This window comes from Mobula hypostoma, chromosome 28 (assembly GCF_963921235.1).
Source record: "Mobula hypostoma chromosome 28, sMobHyp1.1, whole genome shotgun sequence".
Lineage (NCBI taxonomy): Eukaryota > Metazoa > Chordata > Chondrichthyes > Myliobatiformes > Myliobatidae > Mobula > Mobula hypostoma.
In genome coordinates this window covers 16,977,393-16,993,810 of record NC_086124.1, presented here as the reverse complement: position 1 = coordinate 16,993,810, position 16,418 = coordinate 16,977,393, and the positions used below count along the sequence as shown (strand labels likewise).

The 16,418-nt window shown below is 45.2% G+C and overlaps 2 protein-coding genes across 4 annotated transcripts in view; one reads left to right on the top strand and one right to left on the bottom strand.

Annotated features, from left to right (window-relative positions):
• LOC134339020 (histone H2AX-like) overlaps positions 1–16,418 on the bottom strand; it is a 622,359-nt gene that overhangs the window by 66,571 nt on the left and 539,370 nt on the right. The window lies entirely within an intron of this gene.
• Positions 1–16,418, top strand: part of LOC134339131 (tectonic-3-like) — a 77,550-nt gene that overhangs the window by 52,047 nt on the left and 9,085 nt on the right. For all 3 annotated transcript variants that reach the window (XM_063035474.1, XM_063035472.1, XM_063035475.1), the window contains exons 11-13: positions 3,682–3,773; positions 4,787–4,888; positions 10,126–10,282. In XM_063035474.1, the coding sequence (XP_062891544.1) occupies positions 3,682–3,773; positions 4,787–4,888; positions 10,126–10,282 (351 nt within the window). The remainder of the gene's footprint in view (positions 1–3,681; positions 3,774–4,786; positions 4,889–10,125; positions 10,283–16,418) is intronic.

Genomic DNA, 16,418 nt, shown 5'->3' with positions numbered 1-16,418 from the left:
TGCAGCTGCTCAGGATGCTCTCAATACAACCTCTGTAGAATGTGGTGAGGATGGGGGTGGGAGATGGACTTTTCTTAGCCTTTGCGGAAAGTAGAGACGCTGCTGGGCTTTCTTTGCTGTGGAGCTGGTTTTGAAGGACCAGGTGAGATTCTCCGCCAGGCAAACACCAAGAAATTTGGTGCTCTTAACGATCTCTATGGAGGAGTCATTGAAGTTCAGCGGAGAGTGGTCGCTCCGTGTCCTCCTGAAGTCAACAACCATCTCTTTTGTTTTGTTCACATTCAGAGGCAGGTTGTTGCTCTGCACCAGTCCGTTAGCCGCTGCACCTCCTCTCTGTATGCTGACTCATCGTTCTTGCTGATGAGACCTACCACGGTTGTGTCTATAACAGATCCATGCTGTTCCTGCTCACTGCTGGGAGTTGGGGGAAGGGGTGTTTAAAAAGGTCACTACTCTACCAGATCATTACTGGGGATTACAGACCCCTGTTCTTCTCATTCCTTATTGAAGATTACAGAGTTCTGCTGTTCCATTTCATCACTGGGGATTACTGACCCCTATTGTTGTCTTTCATTGCTGGGAGATTACAGAACCTTGCTGTTCTGGTTCAGAACTCGGGCGTGACAACCCCTGTTGTTCTAGTTAATCCCTGAGCATTACAGTCACCAGCTATTCCATTCCATCACTGAAGTTTATAGACTCCAGGTATTCTTGTTCATCCATAGGGGATTATAGACCTCTGCTGTTTAAATTCATAAACTGGGGGAATCACAGACTCCTGCTGTACGAGTTTATCACTGGGGATATGTGTAGGCATCTGTATATGCATATATGTGTATGTATGTGTAATTATGTATTTATATTTATTTATTTTGCAATAAAGCCATTCCACACCAGCAACTCCATACCCCAATTAACCCTAACCTAATTAGGGGCAAATTGTGGTGAATTTGTGGAATTTGTTGCCACATGCAGCTGTGGAGGCCAGGTCGTTGGGTGTATTTAAGGCAGAAATTGGTAGGTTCTTCACTGGACATGGCATCAAAGGTTATGGGGAGAAGGCCAGGAACTGGGGTTGAGGAGGAGATCGAAAAAATCACCAGCCATGATTCAAATGGCGGAGTAGACTCGATGGGCCAGATGGCCTAATTCTGCTCCTATGTCTCATGGTCTAATTACAATGACTAATTAACCTATGTGGATGTGTCTTTGGATTGTGGGAGGAAACTGGAGCACCCAGGGAAAATCCACGCATTCCACAGAGAGGACATACAGAGACAGAGCAGCGTTGGAATTGAACTCCCAAAGCCTGGAACCTTCCAAACTCTTAACAGTGTCATGCTGACCACTATGTTATCATGGTGCCTATTTACAGACGCTGGTTTTATTACTCAGTGCCGTGACTATGATCTTGATATTTAGCGGTAGCATGACGCAGCTCAGAGGATTGGAGTTTGGTGTTCAATTCTGGTATCATCTGCAATGAGTTTGTATGTCCTCTGTGTGAAGGACATGGGTTTCCTTCGGTGCTGTTGTTTCCACCCAGAGTCCAAACATGTACCGGATAGTAGGTTAATTGGTCTTTGTAAATTGACCTGTGATTAGGCTAGTGTCAGATGGGTGGGTTGCTGGGTGGTGCGGCTTGTTGTGGTAGAAGAGCCTGTTCTGTGCTGTATCTCTAAATAAATAATTTCTGTGTCGTGAATTTCAGAACCTTGCTAACCTGCTTCTATATTTTGGGTTTGCTAACCATTGTTGGTATAGTTCAGTAATAGACTTTCCAGGCCCTTGTTACACTCAGTGACCACTTTATTAGGTACACCTGCACACTTGCTCATTAATGCAAATATCTAATCAGCCAATCATGTGGCAGCTAGTGCCCGTGTTGGAGCTGGCTGAGTTCACAACCTTCTGCAGCTCTGTGCAGTAGCTCCTCCATACTAGGCGGTGATGCAACCAGTTTGAATGTTCTCCACGCTACATGTATAGAAATTTGCAAGAGTCCAAGTCATCTCACTCAGTGGCCATTTTGTTAGGTACACCTGCTTGTTAATGCCAATATCTAATCAGCCAATCATGTGTCAGCAACTCTATAAGTAAAAGCATGCAAGCATGGTCAAGAGATTTAGTTGTTTTTCATGAAATGCCCTGGTTTATATTTTTTTTACTGTTATGCTGCATGTATTTCATTTTAGCAGCTTTGTGTGAGCTGCTTGTTTTTATACTTCTACTGTTATACTGTATTTATTTCAATTTGTCCTGCTCTGTGCGAACTGTTTGTTTTCAGCTTGTGTTTGGGTTATTGTTGAAGATAAAAGATGAGGAGAAATGTGTACCATCCAATTAGGATGGTTGAATTGAAGGGGATGTTTCTCTGGTGAGGGACACTAAGGTTGGGCTTGGGGGTTTTTTTGGTTCGAGAGAGATGAAGAGAGAAAAGGTTGTAGGATTTGACCTGCAGTGGGACTGTGATTCGACGAAGCCCAGGGTGAGATTGATTGAGGATCGGTGACTTGGGGAAACTGTGAGCGCCATCTTGTGCACATTAGACTGTTTCATTAAAATGGGCCCTTTTCTATTTTGTTTTTTTCTTTACTAACCCTTTAGTCATCTTAAGAATTATAAAGATAAATCTTAATTGTATGTGGAATGCGGTCTGTTATTTTGTGACACTCATTTGTAACGGTAGTGAATTACACAGCATCCACAGGAACAGGGGATTTGGGGTGGGCTCACTCCTCAATCTCACAAGTTTGGCGGGGTCAGAGATTGTCTTGCCTAGACTTACACAGCCGAGGAAACCAGGGTGTTTCATTGAAAACAACCATTAGAATGGGGAAGGAATATGCTTTAAGTGACTTTGACCATTGAATAAGTGTTGGTGCCAGACAGGGTGGACTGAGTATCTTAGTATGTGCTAATCTGCTGGGTTTTCATGGACACCAGCTATTGAGCTTTATAGAAAATGGCGTGAAGAACATAAAAGATATCCAGTGAGTGTCAGTTCTGTGGACAGAAGAACCTGTTGATGAGAGAGGTCCGAGGAGAATGGCCAGACTGGTTCAAGCTGACAGGAAGGCGACAGTAACTCAAGTAACCATGCGTTACAGCAGTGGTGTGCAGAGGAGCATCTCTGAACATGTAACACATGAAACCTTGAAGTGGATAAGCTACAGCAGCAGAATATACCAGAAACATACAGGACGACACTCAGTTGCCACTTTATTAGGTACCTCCTGAACCCAATGATGTGCCACTGAGTGTATTTTGATTCTGTGTGTGTGCTCTCCATTTTTCTTATTGTGTGAAGAAGGTTGCTGATGTGAGCATGAGTCCATGCACTTGTGGTGTTCAGTATTTTATTGACTTGCTTTGTTCACCTTGCTCTCTGTTATAGTCCACCGCTGTGATTTCGGCATTGACATTAACTTGTGGCAGTACCCTTGTAGTTGTGTTTCAGCCTTGTAAAAGAAACCATGCTGATTCAGCTGGTCTCTGACTCCCTCTTGAGCACTGTCCTGGGATGTTATAGTCAGTTGAAGCTTGCAGACTGCCTTGGTCTGTCAGGAGTCCTCCTCTGTTGACCCCTTTGTTGGCTTAAGTCATGCTGGAGTTTGATTGGGTGATTTGTGTGTTGTGGCTTTCCATATTAATGCAGCAATATCTTTTCTCCATGTTCAGGATTCGGGGAACAGCACAGTGAAGAGACGGAGCGGGAATCCCGGTTACCTGATTGGGAAGCCCATTCTGGCCTTCAGAGGGGAGGACCCTGCATATCCTTTTTCCATGCGGGATGGATGGGAGACAATGATGTGGTCCATTGAACCAGGTCCTGCATTAGAGCTATCCCAGGGCAGCTGAATACTGGGCTTGGATAGTTACCACTGTGGGTCAGGCCACTGTGTTTCGCCAATCTCCCAAGGATGCCGAAATCCCAAGGAGGAGGACATTGGATATTGTCAGTGTTCACGGGATCTCTTGAGGAACAGTGCACTGAGTTGGGTCTGCCCTCACTGGATTCCCAGTGGAATTGGGCACTGGGCTTGGTATGACTCCACTCTATCCCCTATGGCAATAGGGTGGGTTAATCTGCACTAGACCCTCGGTGGCAGCTGTCATTTCCTCTGTAGTGGTTCAGTCTGCGCTGGATCCCCAGTTAATCTGTGCGGTGTTCTGGCTCAGGATCCATTGGGTCCCTAGTGGTACAGGAGTCTAGTTTGTCAGTTGCCACTGTACCCCATGTGGAACTGGGCACTACCCTGCATGTGTCTCTGCCTTGTCCCCAGTTGAACCCAGCACAGATCCAGTTTAGTCTCTGCTGGATCCCTAGTGGAACAGGGCCCTGGCTGATCTGTATCCACTGGATGCTCAGGGAGCAGGTTACTGTGTTGTGCCGGTTTCCACTGGATCCGCTGTGGAACATGACTCTGGGGTTGCTCAAACTCCACTCAGTGCCCATAGAATAGATCACTGGGTTGGTTCAATTACCACTGGCTGCTGAGGGAGCTGGACACTGGGATGGTTCAGTCCCCACTGGATCTTAAGTAGAACTGGACTGCACAAGTCTCATATGCATCCATTGGGAAGTAGTGTAGGTCTGACTGTTGTCAGTGGGCAAGTTTGCCTGTCCCCAGTCACCAACCTATTTGTATTGGGGTGGGGGGGTGGTGGAGGTAGGTACGGAGAGTTGGGCAGGTTGTGTGGAGGGCTTCTGTCCCTCATGCAGGTCTGGGCCTGTTGTCCCAACACTGTCTTCTACTCTGGATTCCTTAACCTGTCCTGGCACCAGCCTGAGTATCCTGCGCAGCGAGATGGATGGATCTTGCTCCCCAACCCTAAGGACAGCAGTGGTCTTCCGGCACAACATGAGGGCTGGCTGCTGGTACAGGTGAGGGGTATGGGGTGGGGAGTGTAGGGGTGATATTTTTGGCGGTGGGGCTGCCAGTGAGGGTTGTGGGGGAGGGGAGCTGCAAATGAAATCAAATTATTTTGCTTCAAGTTCACTTGATTGAGCTGTGATCAAAGTAAGTATGCACAGAGATAGGTCTGGTCTGTGGGTTGAGATTCTAAATTGGAGAAGGGCCAGTTTTGATGGTATCAGAAATGATCTGGCAAGTATGGATAGGATAGGCTGTTTTCTGGCAAAGGTGTTCTTGAACAGTGGGAGGCCTTCAAAACTAAAATTTTGGAAGTACAAAGCTTGTACATTCCTGTCAGAATAAAAGGTTAAGATTACAAGTGCAGGGAACCTTGCTTTTCAAGAGATATTGAGGCCCTGGTTAAGGAAAAAGCAACGTGCATAGCAGGTAAAGGCAAGTAGAAACACCTGAGGTACTTGTGGAGTAGAAGAAATGCACGAGAGGACCCAGGAATCAAATCATGAAGGCTAAAAGAAGGCATGAAGTTGAAGGAGAATCTTAAGGAATTCTATAGATATGTTAAGAGCAAAAGGATTGCTTGGGATGGCATTGTTCCAGAATGGTAATCCATGTGTGTAGCCAAAACATATGGGGGAGATCTTAAATGCATTCTTTGCTCAGGAGGTGGACACAGAGTCTACAGAAGTGAGGCAAAGCAGCATCATCTTCATGGATCCTCAACAGATTACAGAGGAGGAGGTGTTTGCTACACCGAGGCAAATGAGGGTGGATAAATCCCCAGGGCCCAACAAGGTGTTCCCTCTGGACCTAAGGCAGGCAAGTGCAGAAATTACTGGTGCTTGAGCATAGATATTTAAAACATATTTAGCGACAGGAGATGTACCAGAGGATTGGAATATAGCCAGTGTTGTTCCCCTGTTTAAAAAAGGCCCTAAACAGAAACCAGGAAATTAAAGGCCAGTGAGTCTGACATCAGTTGTGGGAAAATTATTGGAAGATATTCTAAGGGATCAGATATATAAGTATTTGGATAGACATTTGGATAGACATGATTAAGGATAATTAGCATGGCTTCATGCATGGTAGGTTATGTCTAATCATCTAGAGTTTTTCGAGGAAGTACTAGTAAAGTGGATGAAGGCAAGGCAGTGGATGGACTTTATGTCTACATGGACTTTAGTAAAGCATTTGTGATTTGGCATTTCACAATATCTACATGGACTTTAGTAAAGCATGGGAGGCTGGTCAAGAAGGTTCAGTGCTCAGCATTAAGGATTAGGTAGTAAATTGGTTTAGACGTTGGCTCTGTGGGAGAAACCAGAGGGTAGAAGTAGATGGTTGCCTCTCTGACTTGAGGCCTATGACTCGTGGTGTGCTGCAGCGGTTTGTGCTGGGTTCTTTGTTGTTTGTCATCTAAGTCAATGATCTGGATTATAATATGGTTAAATGGATCAACAAATTTGGAGATGATACCAAGATTCAGGGTGTTGTGGACAGTGAGGAGGCAATCATGGCTTGCAGAGAGACCTGCATCAGCTGGAAAAATGGGCTGAAAAATGGCAGAACGAATTTATTGCAGAGAATTGCGAAGGTTTGCACTTCAGTAGGGCCAACCAGGGTAGGTCTTACACAGTGAATGGTAAGGCACTGAAGGGTGTGGTAGAACAAAATGTTCTGGGAATACAGGTATATAATTTGCTGAAAGTGGTGTCACACATAGGTAGGGTCGTAAAGAAAGCTTTTGACACATTGGCCTTCAGAAATCAATGTATTGAGTACAGAGGTTGGGATGTTGTGTTGAAGTTGTATAAGACATTGGTGAGGCTTAATTTGGAGTATTTTGTGCAGTTCTGGTCAGAGAAATTGTAAACAAGGTTAAAAGAATGCAGATAAAATTTACAACAGTGTTGCCTGGTCTGGAGGACCTGAGTTATAGGGAAAGATTGAATAGGTTAGGACTGTATTCTTTAGAACATAGAAGATTGAGAGGAGATTTGATAGAGCTAAACAAAATTATGAGGGATAAGGATAGAGTAAATGCTTGCAAGCTTTTTCCACTAAGGTTGGGTGGAACTACAACCAGTGGTCATGGCTTAAGAGTAAAAGGTGAGAAGTTTAAGGGGAACAGGAAGGGAAACTTCGTCACTCGGGGGATCATATGAGTGTGGAATGAGCTGCCAGGACAAGTGGTCCATGCGAGTTCGATTTCAAAGTTTAAAAGAAGTTTGGATAGGTACATGGATAGTAGGGATATTGAGGGCTATTGCCTTAGTACAGGTTGTTAGGAGTAGGCAGTTTAAATGCTTTTGGCATGGACTAATTAATTAATTGGTTACATGGTTGTACAGGGGCAGCATGGGCTGTTGGGCCAGAAGGATCTGTTATAGGCTGTATCTTCAAATAAAATAAATACCTAATAAATGTTTGTAGCTGATTTCACCACATTTCCTGGCAGTACTTTCTTGATGTCACTCACTCTCTATCTAGGAAAGAAACACCAACTCCTCTAAAGCTTCTTTGTTTCCCCTGAAGCCTCTGCCCTGTTTTTTTTCCTTGGACAAAAATACATACTCTATGTTAGACTATGTATCCTATCTCTGCCTCTAATAACCTTGTATACCTCTATCAGGTCACACCTCAGTCGTTATGTACAGAAGCCTGAAGTGACATACCACCACGGATATCCAATCCCTTTACACTTCTATCCACCATGAAGAAGGTTTTAAAGCACTTTGCTTCTTTGTTGTCAACAGATCCAACCAGTTCCTCTCCACCATCACCCTCCTCCGTTTGCAAGAACCTGGTACTTGCCTTTTACAACTAGTTTTTCAGCTCCTCCCTCATGATTTTATGCACCTCTACAACATCACAGAGAAGGAAAGCCTTGATTTCAAACCTCTGCTGCCTTGCGGCTATCCTCCTTCATGGGGAAGGCTTTGAGTGTAAACCTTGAGGGAAAGATCCAGGGCTGGAGTCCCTAAGGCAGTTCCACAATGCGTTCTACATTGACTGGCCTCACCTGCGACATTGCTGATGCCAAACTGTACCAGTCTCTGCCGTTCCTGTAGGTTCATAGGATGTGTGGAGAGGGGGAGCCTGCTACATGTACAACAGCTTGCTCTCCATATTGTATTGCCTAGGCTTATGGATATAGACAGCTAGGACGCAACATCCATGGTTGACTCTGACCAACTGAGGCCTGAGATAAGATCATAGAACATAGAGTATTACAGCAAAGTTATGCTAACCTACTCTGACATCAGTCCAACCTTTCCTTTCTACGTAGCTCTCAATTTTTCAATCATCCTTGTGCCTACCTATGAGAATCTTCCACACACTCATCACTCTGTTTGGGGGGAAAAAAAATTACCTCTGACATCCCACTTATTCTTAGTGATTACCGTGACGCTATTACAGCTCTGGGCGTTGGAGTTCATTTCCGACATCATTTGTAGGGTGTCTGTATGTCCTCCCCATAAAAAGTTTGGGTTTTCTACGGGTCCTCTTGTTTCCTCCCAAAGTCCAAAGACGTACCAGTTAGTAGGTTAATTGGTCATTGTAAATTGTCCCATGATTGGGCTAGCTTTAAAATTAGTGGGTTGCTGTGCAGTGCGACTTGAGGGGTCGGAAGGGACTACTCCAAGCTGTATCTCGTTACGTAAATAGTAAATAATAAATTTCTTTAAATTTATGCCCCTTCATTTCGGGTGCCGTAGGAAAAAGTGTCTAGCTGTCCAGTCGATCTATGCCTCTTATCATCTTGTTCGCCTCTATCAAGTCACCTGTCACCCTCATTTGCTCCAAAGAGAAAAGCCCTAGCTTGTTCAACCTTTCCTCATAAGGCTCTCCAATCCAGGCAGCATCCTGGTAAATCTACTCTGCACCTTCTCTAAAACTTCCACGTTCATTTGTTATGTTACGTGCTGTGTTGTATGATGTGGGCGATCATGATCTTTCACGACCATGACTGATGTTGGCAAATTTTTCTACAAAACTGGTTTGCCATTGCCACCTTCTGGGCAGTGTCTTTACAAGACGGGTGAGCCCAGCCATTATCAATACTCCAGAGATTTTCTACCTGGTATCATTGGTCACATAACCAGAACTTGTGCAATGCATCAGCTGCTCATATGACCATCCACCACCAGCTCCCATGGCTTCACGTGACCCTGATCAGGAGGGTTAATCAGGTGCCACAGCTTGCCCAAGGGTGACCTGCAGGCCAGCGGAGGGAGGGAGTGCCTTACACCTCCTTTGATAGGGCAAATCCTACATCTTATGCCTATCACCTCCTTTGGTAAAGCTTCCACATCCTTCCTTTAATGAGGCAATCAGAAATAATTACAATATTCCAAGTTGGGTCTAACCAGAGTTTCATGGAGCTGGATCAGTAGCTTGTGACTCTTGAACTCAAACTCAAACCACTTACTACTGAAGGCCAACGTGCCTTCTTAACGACCCTGTCAACTGCAGTAACTTGTGCAGTAATTTTGAGGTCATTGTTCAGTCTCCTACGTTGCAAGAAATAAAGACCTAACGTGCCTGACCTCACTCCCCAACGCAGGCCCCCACGTCCTGGCAACATCTTTGCAAATCTGTTCTTCACTCTTCCCAGTTTCAACATGCCTTTCCTATAATTGGGTGATAACACAATATTCGAAGTGTAATCTCATCAGTATCTTTCCCAACTGCAACATAATGTCCGAACTCCTGTACACAGTGTCCTGACTGATGAAGGCTGGTGCACCAAACGGTTTGTTCACCACTCACTTTCCATAAGACAGAGGGGCCATTCTGCCCATCTTTTCTATTCTGCTACTGAATTATGGCCAATTTATTATTCCCTATCAACCCCATTCTCCTGCTTTCTCCCTGTAACCTTTGACACTCTTAGTAATCAAGAACCTATCAACCTCTTCTTTAAATATACCCGGTGACGTCCTCCACAGCAATCTGAGGGAGTGAATTTCACAGATTCCTCAGATTCACTACTCTTTGGCTAAAGAAATTTCTCTTCATCTCTATTCTAAAGCAACATCCTTTCATTCTGACTCTGTGCCCTCTGGTCTTAGGCTCTCGCATTACTGGAAACATCCTCTCCACATCAGTACTGATGAGGTTTCAATATAGTCCCTATTCAGTGAGCTATGCATTTGTGCTCCGTCTGGTCTACACCACTTCCATGTTGTGATCTTCCTATCTGTTTCTTCAGCTAGACCCATCTACTTTCATTTTTTTTTGGCAGTTTTGACCCCCGAAATACGTGCCGTCAACGCCAGGAAGCCATTAACCTCATCCTCCTGGGAGCTAATCCCCCCGATTCCCTCGGCATCCTGGGTAACGCCAGTGGCAGTGAACTCCAGGGTCTGACTCGGATTATCAATGGCATTCCTGAGACAGCGGTGAGAAACTCCTCGTCACAGCGGTGCCTTCTTCTGGAGGGAGGGAGCAGGGGGAGCAAAAGGGAAGGGGAGGAGGGAAGGAAGGAGGGTATGGGATGGGGCGGATGGAGGGAGGGGATTGGACGGGGAAGATGGAGGGAGGGGAAGGGAGGGAGCGGATGTAGGAAGGGCATGAGTTAGAGGAATTCTCCCGGGAATTTTGTGAATAATTCTGAGGAGCAAAACAAATATACTACAGTAGTCAGTCATGACTCCGTCTGTCTAAGTAGACAATGGACGCGCCCGTCTGGGGCGCAGACCTGGGCGATGAATATGGAGATCCTGGGCTGCCCAGACATCAAGATCCCGCTCTCGGCCTCGTGATGCAGAGCAGTACATTTGGCAGCAGCTCGGCTGCAGGAGCTGCCGAGAGGTGATGTGATACGTCATCCAATCGCCTTAGGGGCTCCAGTCTGGATTTGTGTAAGGTTTACTCCTTAGCCTTCTCTTCTGAAGATACCCACAAGGCAGTGGGATCCGCAACCCTGGATAGGGGCCCATACCAGCTACTGTCAGCCGGAGCCAGCTGAGCTTGGGACTCGAATACGGCAGGGTCGTCATGCCCTGTAGTAGTACATAATGGAGCCACTACCCACTACAGTAAATAGGATTGTAACATCAGAAAATGGAGATACAAGAGGCTGCAAACACTGGAATACTGCTGGAAAAACTCAGTAGGTCAGGCAGCAGCTGTGGATGCAAATTGATGGCCAGCACCCATTTCAGACAGGTAGGGGGCAAACTCATGAAAGAAGGTGAAATTCCAATAATCCTGTGGGTTTGGGACTTTGGTGTTACTGGACTGGCAGATGTTCTTGATTGTTGGATGTTGTGCAGAATTGAAATTACAGTTAAGTATTTTATAAAATTGAAGTTACCCTGTGTTATCATACAGTACTATGCAAAAGTCTTAGGCACATCTATATAGGGTGCCTATGACTTTTGGACAGTACTGTATTTGTCAACATGGAGCAGTGAAAAAGTCTGTAAATCAGGAGGAAACAAAGGATATTGGGGCGTGGTGAGGGTGGAGTGCTACAGGAGGGGTGTGGAACAGGTGGCAGAGAAGCAGTGCCAGGAGTGTGGAGTAGCACTAGTGCAGACATACCCAGCCTTGAGACATGAGGCAAGGTCACTGGATTCCAAACAATTGGTTATTGATCATTACAGAATTTGTCTCTGGTGCTTCCCCCTCACTTCTTTTCCCAACTACAATTCCTCTCTCACTCCACAATAGAGACCCATATCAGAATCATGTTTATCATCACTCACATATATCATGAAATTTGTTTTTTTTTGCAGCAATGGTACAGTGCAATACATAAAATTACTATAGTGTGTAAAAGTGTTAAGCACCCTAGCTATATGTGCCTAAGACTTTTGCACAGTACTGTATACTTTCCAGTGAACCCAGTAAGTTTAAAAGGAGTGTAGGAAACATGGCAACAGTTTTTTTTCTAGGGAGTGGGAAACAGGACCCTTGTTTAATGGGAGAGCGGGAAACAGGGCCTCTGTTTAACAGGAGAGAAGGAAGTGGAATCTCAGTGAATTTAAAGGGGATGGGTGGTGAATAGGGTTTCTGTGTTTTAAGGGAGCGAGAAACGGCCTTGGTGAGTTTAAAAGGGGTGGGAGACAGGGTCCCAGTGGATTTACAAGGAGTGGGAATAGGGGTTCTGAAAGGTTTAAATGGAGTTGGGGTCCCAGTGGGTTTAAAGGGAGAAATGGGGTCCCAGTGGGCTTAAAGAGAATAATGGGGTTCCGTTGGGTTGAAAGGGAGTGGGGAAAATGGTGTCTCAGTGAGTTTAAAGGGAGCACATGGATTTCTTGCAGGTGCTGTGGTTTCCTTCCACAGTCCAAATACGTACCGGTTGATTGATCATTGTAAATTACCCTGATTAGGCTAGAGTCAAATCGAAGTTGCAGGGTAATGTGCCTTGCACTGTGCTACATCTCAATAAATAAATAAATTTGTGTCTTTCTTGTGAATACTGCTTATAACATGTCATGTGCATATGATGCTGGTGCAAGCCAAATTCATCCACAGAAGATATGCAGGTTTTTTTTAAACACAGAAAGTGGTGGATGTCTGGAATGTGCTTCTGTGGTGGTAGAGGAAGAACATTGGAGACTTTTATGAAACGTTTAGATAGGCATGTGAATCTGAGTAAAATAGAAAGATGTGGACATTGTGCAGGCAGAAGAAATTAGTTGAGTTAGCCGTTTGATTACTAATTTAGATTAGATTATATTATGAGGACACTCAGTCCTCGTTTATTGTCATTTAGAAATGCATTGCATTAAAAAATGATACAATGTTCCTTCAGAAACACAGGACAAACCAAGACTAAAACTGACAAAACCACATAATTATAACATATAGTTCCAACAGTGCAAAGCAGTACCATAATTTGATAAAGAGCAGACCATGGGCACAGTAAAAAAAAAAGTCTCAAGTCTCGATAGCCCCATCATCTCACGCAGACGGTAGAAAGGAGAAACTCTCCCTGCCATGAACCTCCAAGCGCCGCAAACTTGCCGATGCGTTGGAAGCACCCGACCGCAGCCGACTCTGAGTCCGTCCGAAAACTTCGGGCCTCCGACCAGCCCTCCGACACCGAGCACCATCTCTGCCGAGCACTTTGACCCCGCCCTGGCTGCCGAACAACAAGCAAAACCGAGGATCTGGGGCCTTCCCCTCCGGAGATTCTGGATCACACAGCAGCAGCGGCAGCGAAACAGGCATTTTAGAAGTTTCACCAGATGTTCCTCTGTGCTCTCACGTCTGTCTCCATCAAATCAGGATTGTGCAGGGCATCCTACTTGACAGATAACAGATATCATTCACCGGAGTGGCCGCTGCAAGCTGTGTCATGCCGCCATCTTCTCCTCCCTCCTCAATTTAATTGGCTCATTGCAACATTGTGGGGATATGGGTGTGATCTCCCATAAACAAGTGCAAGTCTAACCACCCACCCTTGACACTGTGGCAAAGTTTACGGATGCTACAAAGATAGGTGGAGGGGCAAATGAAGTTGAGGAAGCCCGGAGGCTGCAGGGACTTGGGCAGATTAGGAGAATGGGCAAAGAGGTGGCAGATTGAATATAGCGTAGGGAAGTGTGTGATCGTGCACTTCGGTAGAAGGAATAAAGGCGTAGATTATTTTCTAAATTGGGTGCAGATTCAGAATTCAGAGGTGCAAAGGGACTTGGGAATCCAAGTGTAAGTTAACTTGCAGGTTGAGTTGGTGATAAGGAAGGTAAATACAATGTTAGTATTCATTTTCAGAGGACTAGAATATAAAATCAGGTATGTAATGCTGAGGATTTATAAGGCATTAGACAGACCACATCTGAAGTACTGTTAGCAGTTTTGGGCCCCATATTTTAAAAAAAACAAAGTGCAGGCATTTGAGCGGGTTCGGAGGACGTTTACAAGAATGATCTTGGGAATAAAGGGGTTAAGGTATGAGGAGCATTTAATGGCTATGGGCGTGTACTCACTGGAGTTTAGAAGAATGGAGAAGGGGGATCTCATGGAAACATACTGTCTGTTGAAAGGCCTAGAGAGATTGGATGTGGGAGAGTCTAGTACCAGAGGGCACAGGCTCTGAATATGAGGACGGCTCTTTAGAACAGAGATGAAGAGGAATTTCTTTAGCCAGAGGGTGGTGAATCTGTGGAATTTATTGCCACAGATGGCTGTGGAGGCCAAGTCATTGTGTATATTTAAAGCAGAGGTTGATGGGTTCCTGATTAGTGAAGGCATCAAAGATTACACAGAGTAGGCAGGAGAATGGAGTTGAGATGGGAAGTAAATCAGCCGTGATGGAATAGCAAAGCAGTCTCGATGGAATTGCAAAGCAGTCTCAATGGACTGAATGGCCTAATTCTGCACCTATGTCTTATGGGCATTCAATGGTGTTCTCATCGCACCAACAGCATCCTGGAGGTAACTTTAAAGCAGCAAAATAATTTCATGACTTTTGAACTCAGTGCCTTGACTAATATAGACAAGTATGCCATATGACTTCTTAACCACCCTTTCAATCTGTGTAGCCACTTTCAGGGAGCTATGAACTTGGAAGCTAAGATCCCTCTGCTCATCAACACTGTTAAAGTATCATCCTTCATGAAGCTGTAAATACTACCAATGGTGAGGTACATTGTACCAAGGTGTATTGGTCAAAGTCCGGTTCTCTGCAGTATTGTAAGTTCTTGGGTATTCATGTTTCCATACCAGACCACGATGCAACCAGTCAGGGTACTTTCCCCAGTACGTTATTAAAGTCTGATGGAGTGTTTGATGACAAGCCAAACCTCTGAAGAAACAAGATGTAGGCCATAAACAGGAGAGGTGTTGGAGATGCTGAAAGCAAGGATGTACTGCTGAGGCTATATAAGCACTTGCTCTATAAGATATAGGAGCAGAATTCATCACGGGTGATCCATTTCCCTCTCAGCTCCAATCTCCTTCCTCCTCCATATATCCTTTCATGCCCTGACTAAGCCAGCATCTATCAACCTCTGCATTAAGTTGGAAGTTTGGAGAGGAGGGGACTTCAATCAGGTCTACTGCCCAGGGACAAAAGGCAGGAGCAGTTCGCAGCTGTGTAATACAGCTTTGACCAGTGGCCAATTGGCGTTTAGGATTGATTAGTTAGAGCAAATTAAAGGAAGGTAGGTGCAAGAGCAGCACCATCATCTGAACTGACATAGTTGAAGTGGTGATCTTAAAGCTTTAGCTCTTTGGGGCTTTTGAGAAGAGGGGCTTCACTCAGAGAAAGCAAAGGAAAGAAAAGCTAAAGTTTTTTTTTCCTTCTCTTTATATGTGCTCAGCTCAGACAGTAGAGGTGTCAGGCAAGTTAGTGCAATGCTCCTCTTGTGGGATGTGGGAAGGAAGTGAGTCCGCCAGTATCCCTGACCACTACAACTGCGAGAAGTGCAGCCAGCTGCAGCTTCTAAAAAAGAGTTGCAGCTGGAACTGCATGAACTCTGGATCATTCAAGAGGCTGAATGGGTGATCAATATGGCATATAGAGTGGTAATTACACTCAAGGTGCAGGAAACAGGAATCTGAGTGACATTTAGGAAGGGGAAAGGGGTTAAGGAGCCATTGCAGAGTACCCGTGGCTATCCCGCTCAACAACAGATATATCACTTTGGATACTGTTTGGGGGAGGGGGTGAGGGCGAATGACCTAACGGAGGAAAGTCACAGTGGTCAGGTCTCTGGCATTGAGTCTGACTCAGAAGGGGGAAGAAGAGGCATGCTGTCGTGATTGAGGATTCATTAGTTAGGGGAATGGACAGAAGCTTCTGTGGATGAGAACGAGATTTCCAAATGGTATGTTCCCTCCCAGGTGCCAGGTCTGGATATCTCGGATTGAGTCCTCAGCATTCTTAATGAACAGCTGGAAGTTGTGCTCCATGTAGGTACCAATGACGTGGGTAGGACAAGTGACGGACTTCTGCATAATGAGTTTAGGGAGTTAGGTGCTAAGTTAAAAGGCAGGATCTTCAGGGTTGTGATCTCAGGATTGCTACCCATGCCACTTACTTGTAAGGCTAGAACTAGGAAGATTATGCATTTTAATACATGGCTAAGGAGTTGGTGCAGGAGGGAAGGCATAAAATTTTTGGATCATTGGGCTCTTTTCCAGGAAAGGTGGGACTTGTACAGAAGGGACGATTGGCACCTGAACTGGAGGGAGACTAATTTTCTAGTGGGAAGGTTTGTTAATGCTGCAGGTTGGGGTTTAGACTAGATTTACAGCGGATGGGAACAAGAGTGCCAGAACAGTTAGTAGAGAGGTTGTGGAGGCAGATGTTGGTAAGACCTCAGACAAAGTTATGAATCGAAAGGCTGAGCATGGTGCGATAAAATCAAAAAGGGTTGAATACAGGATTCAAGGCGTTATATCTGAATGTGCGCGGTATACAGAATAAGGTAGATGAAACGGCAGCACAGTTGCAGGTTGCCAGGTATAATGTTGTAGGCATCATGGAATCCTGGCTGAAAGATTATAGCTGGGAGCTTAATGTACAAGGATACACATTATATTGAAAGGATAGGCAGGAAGGTATAGGGGGCAGCGTTG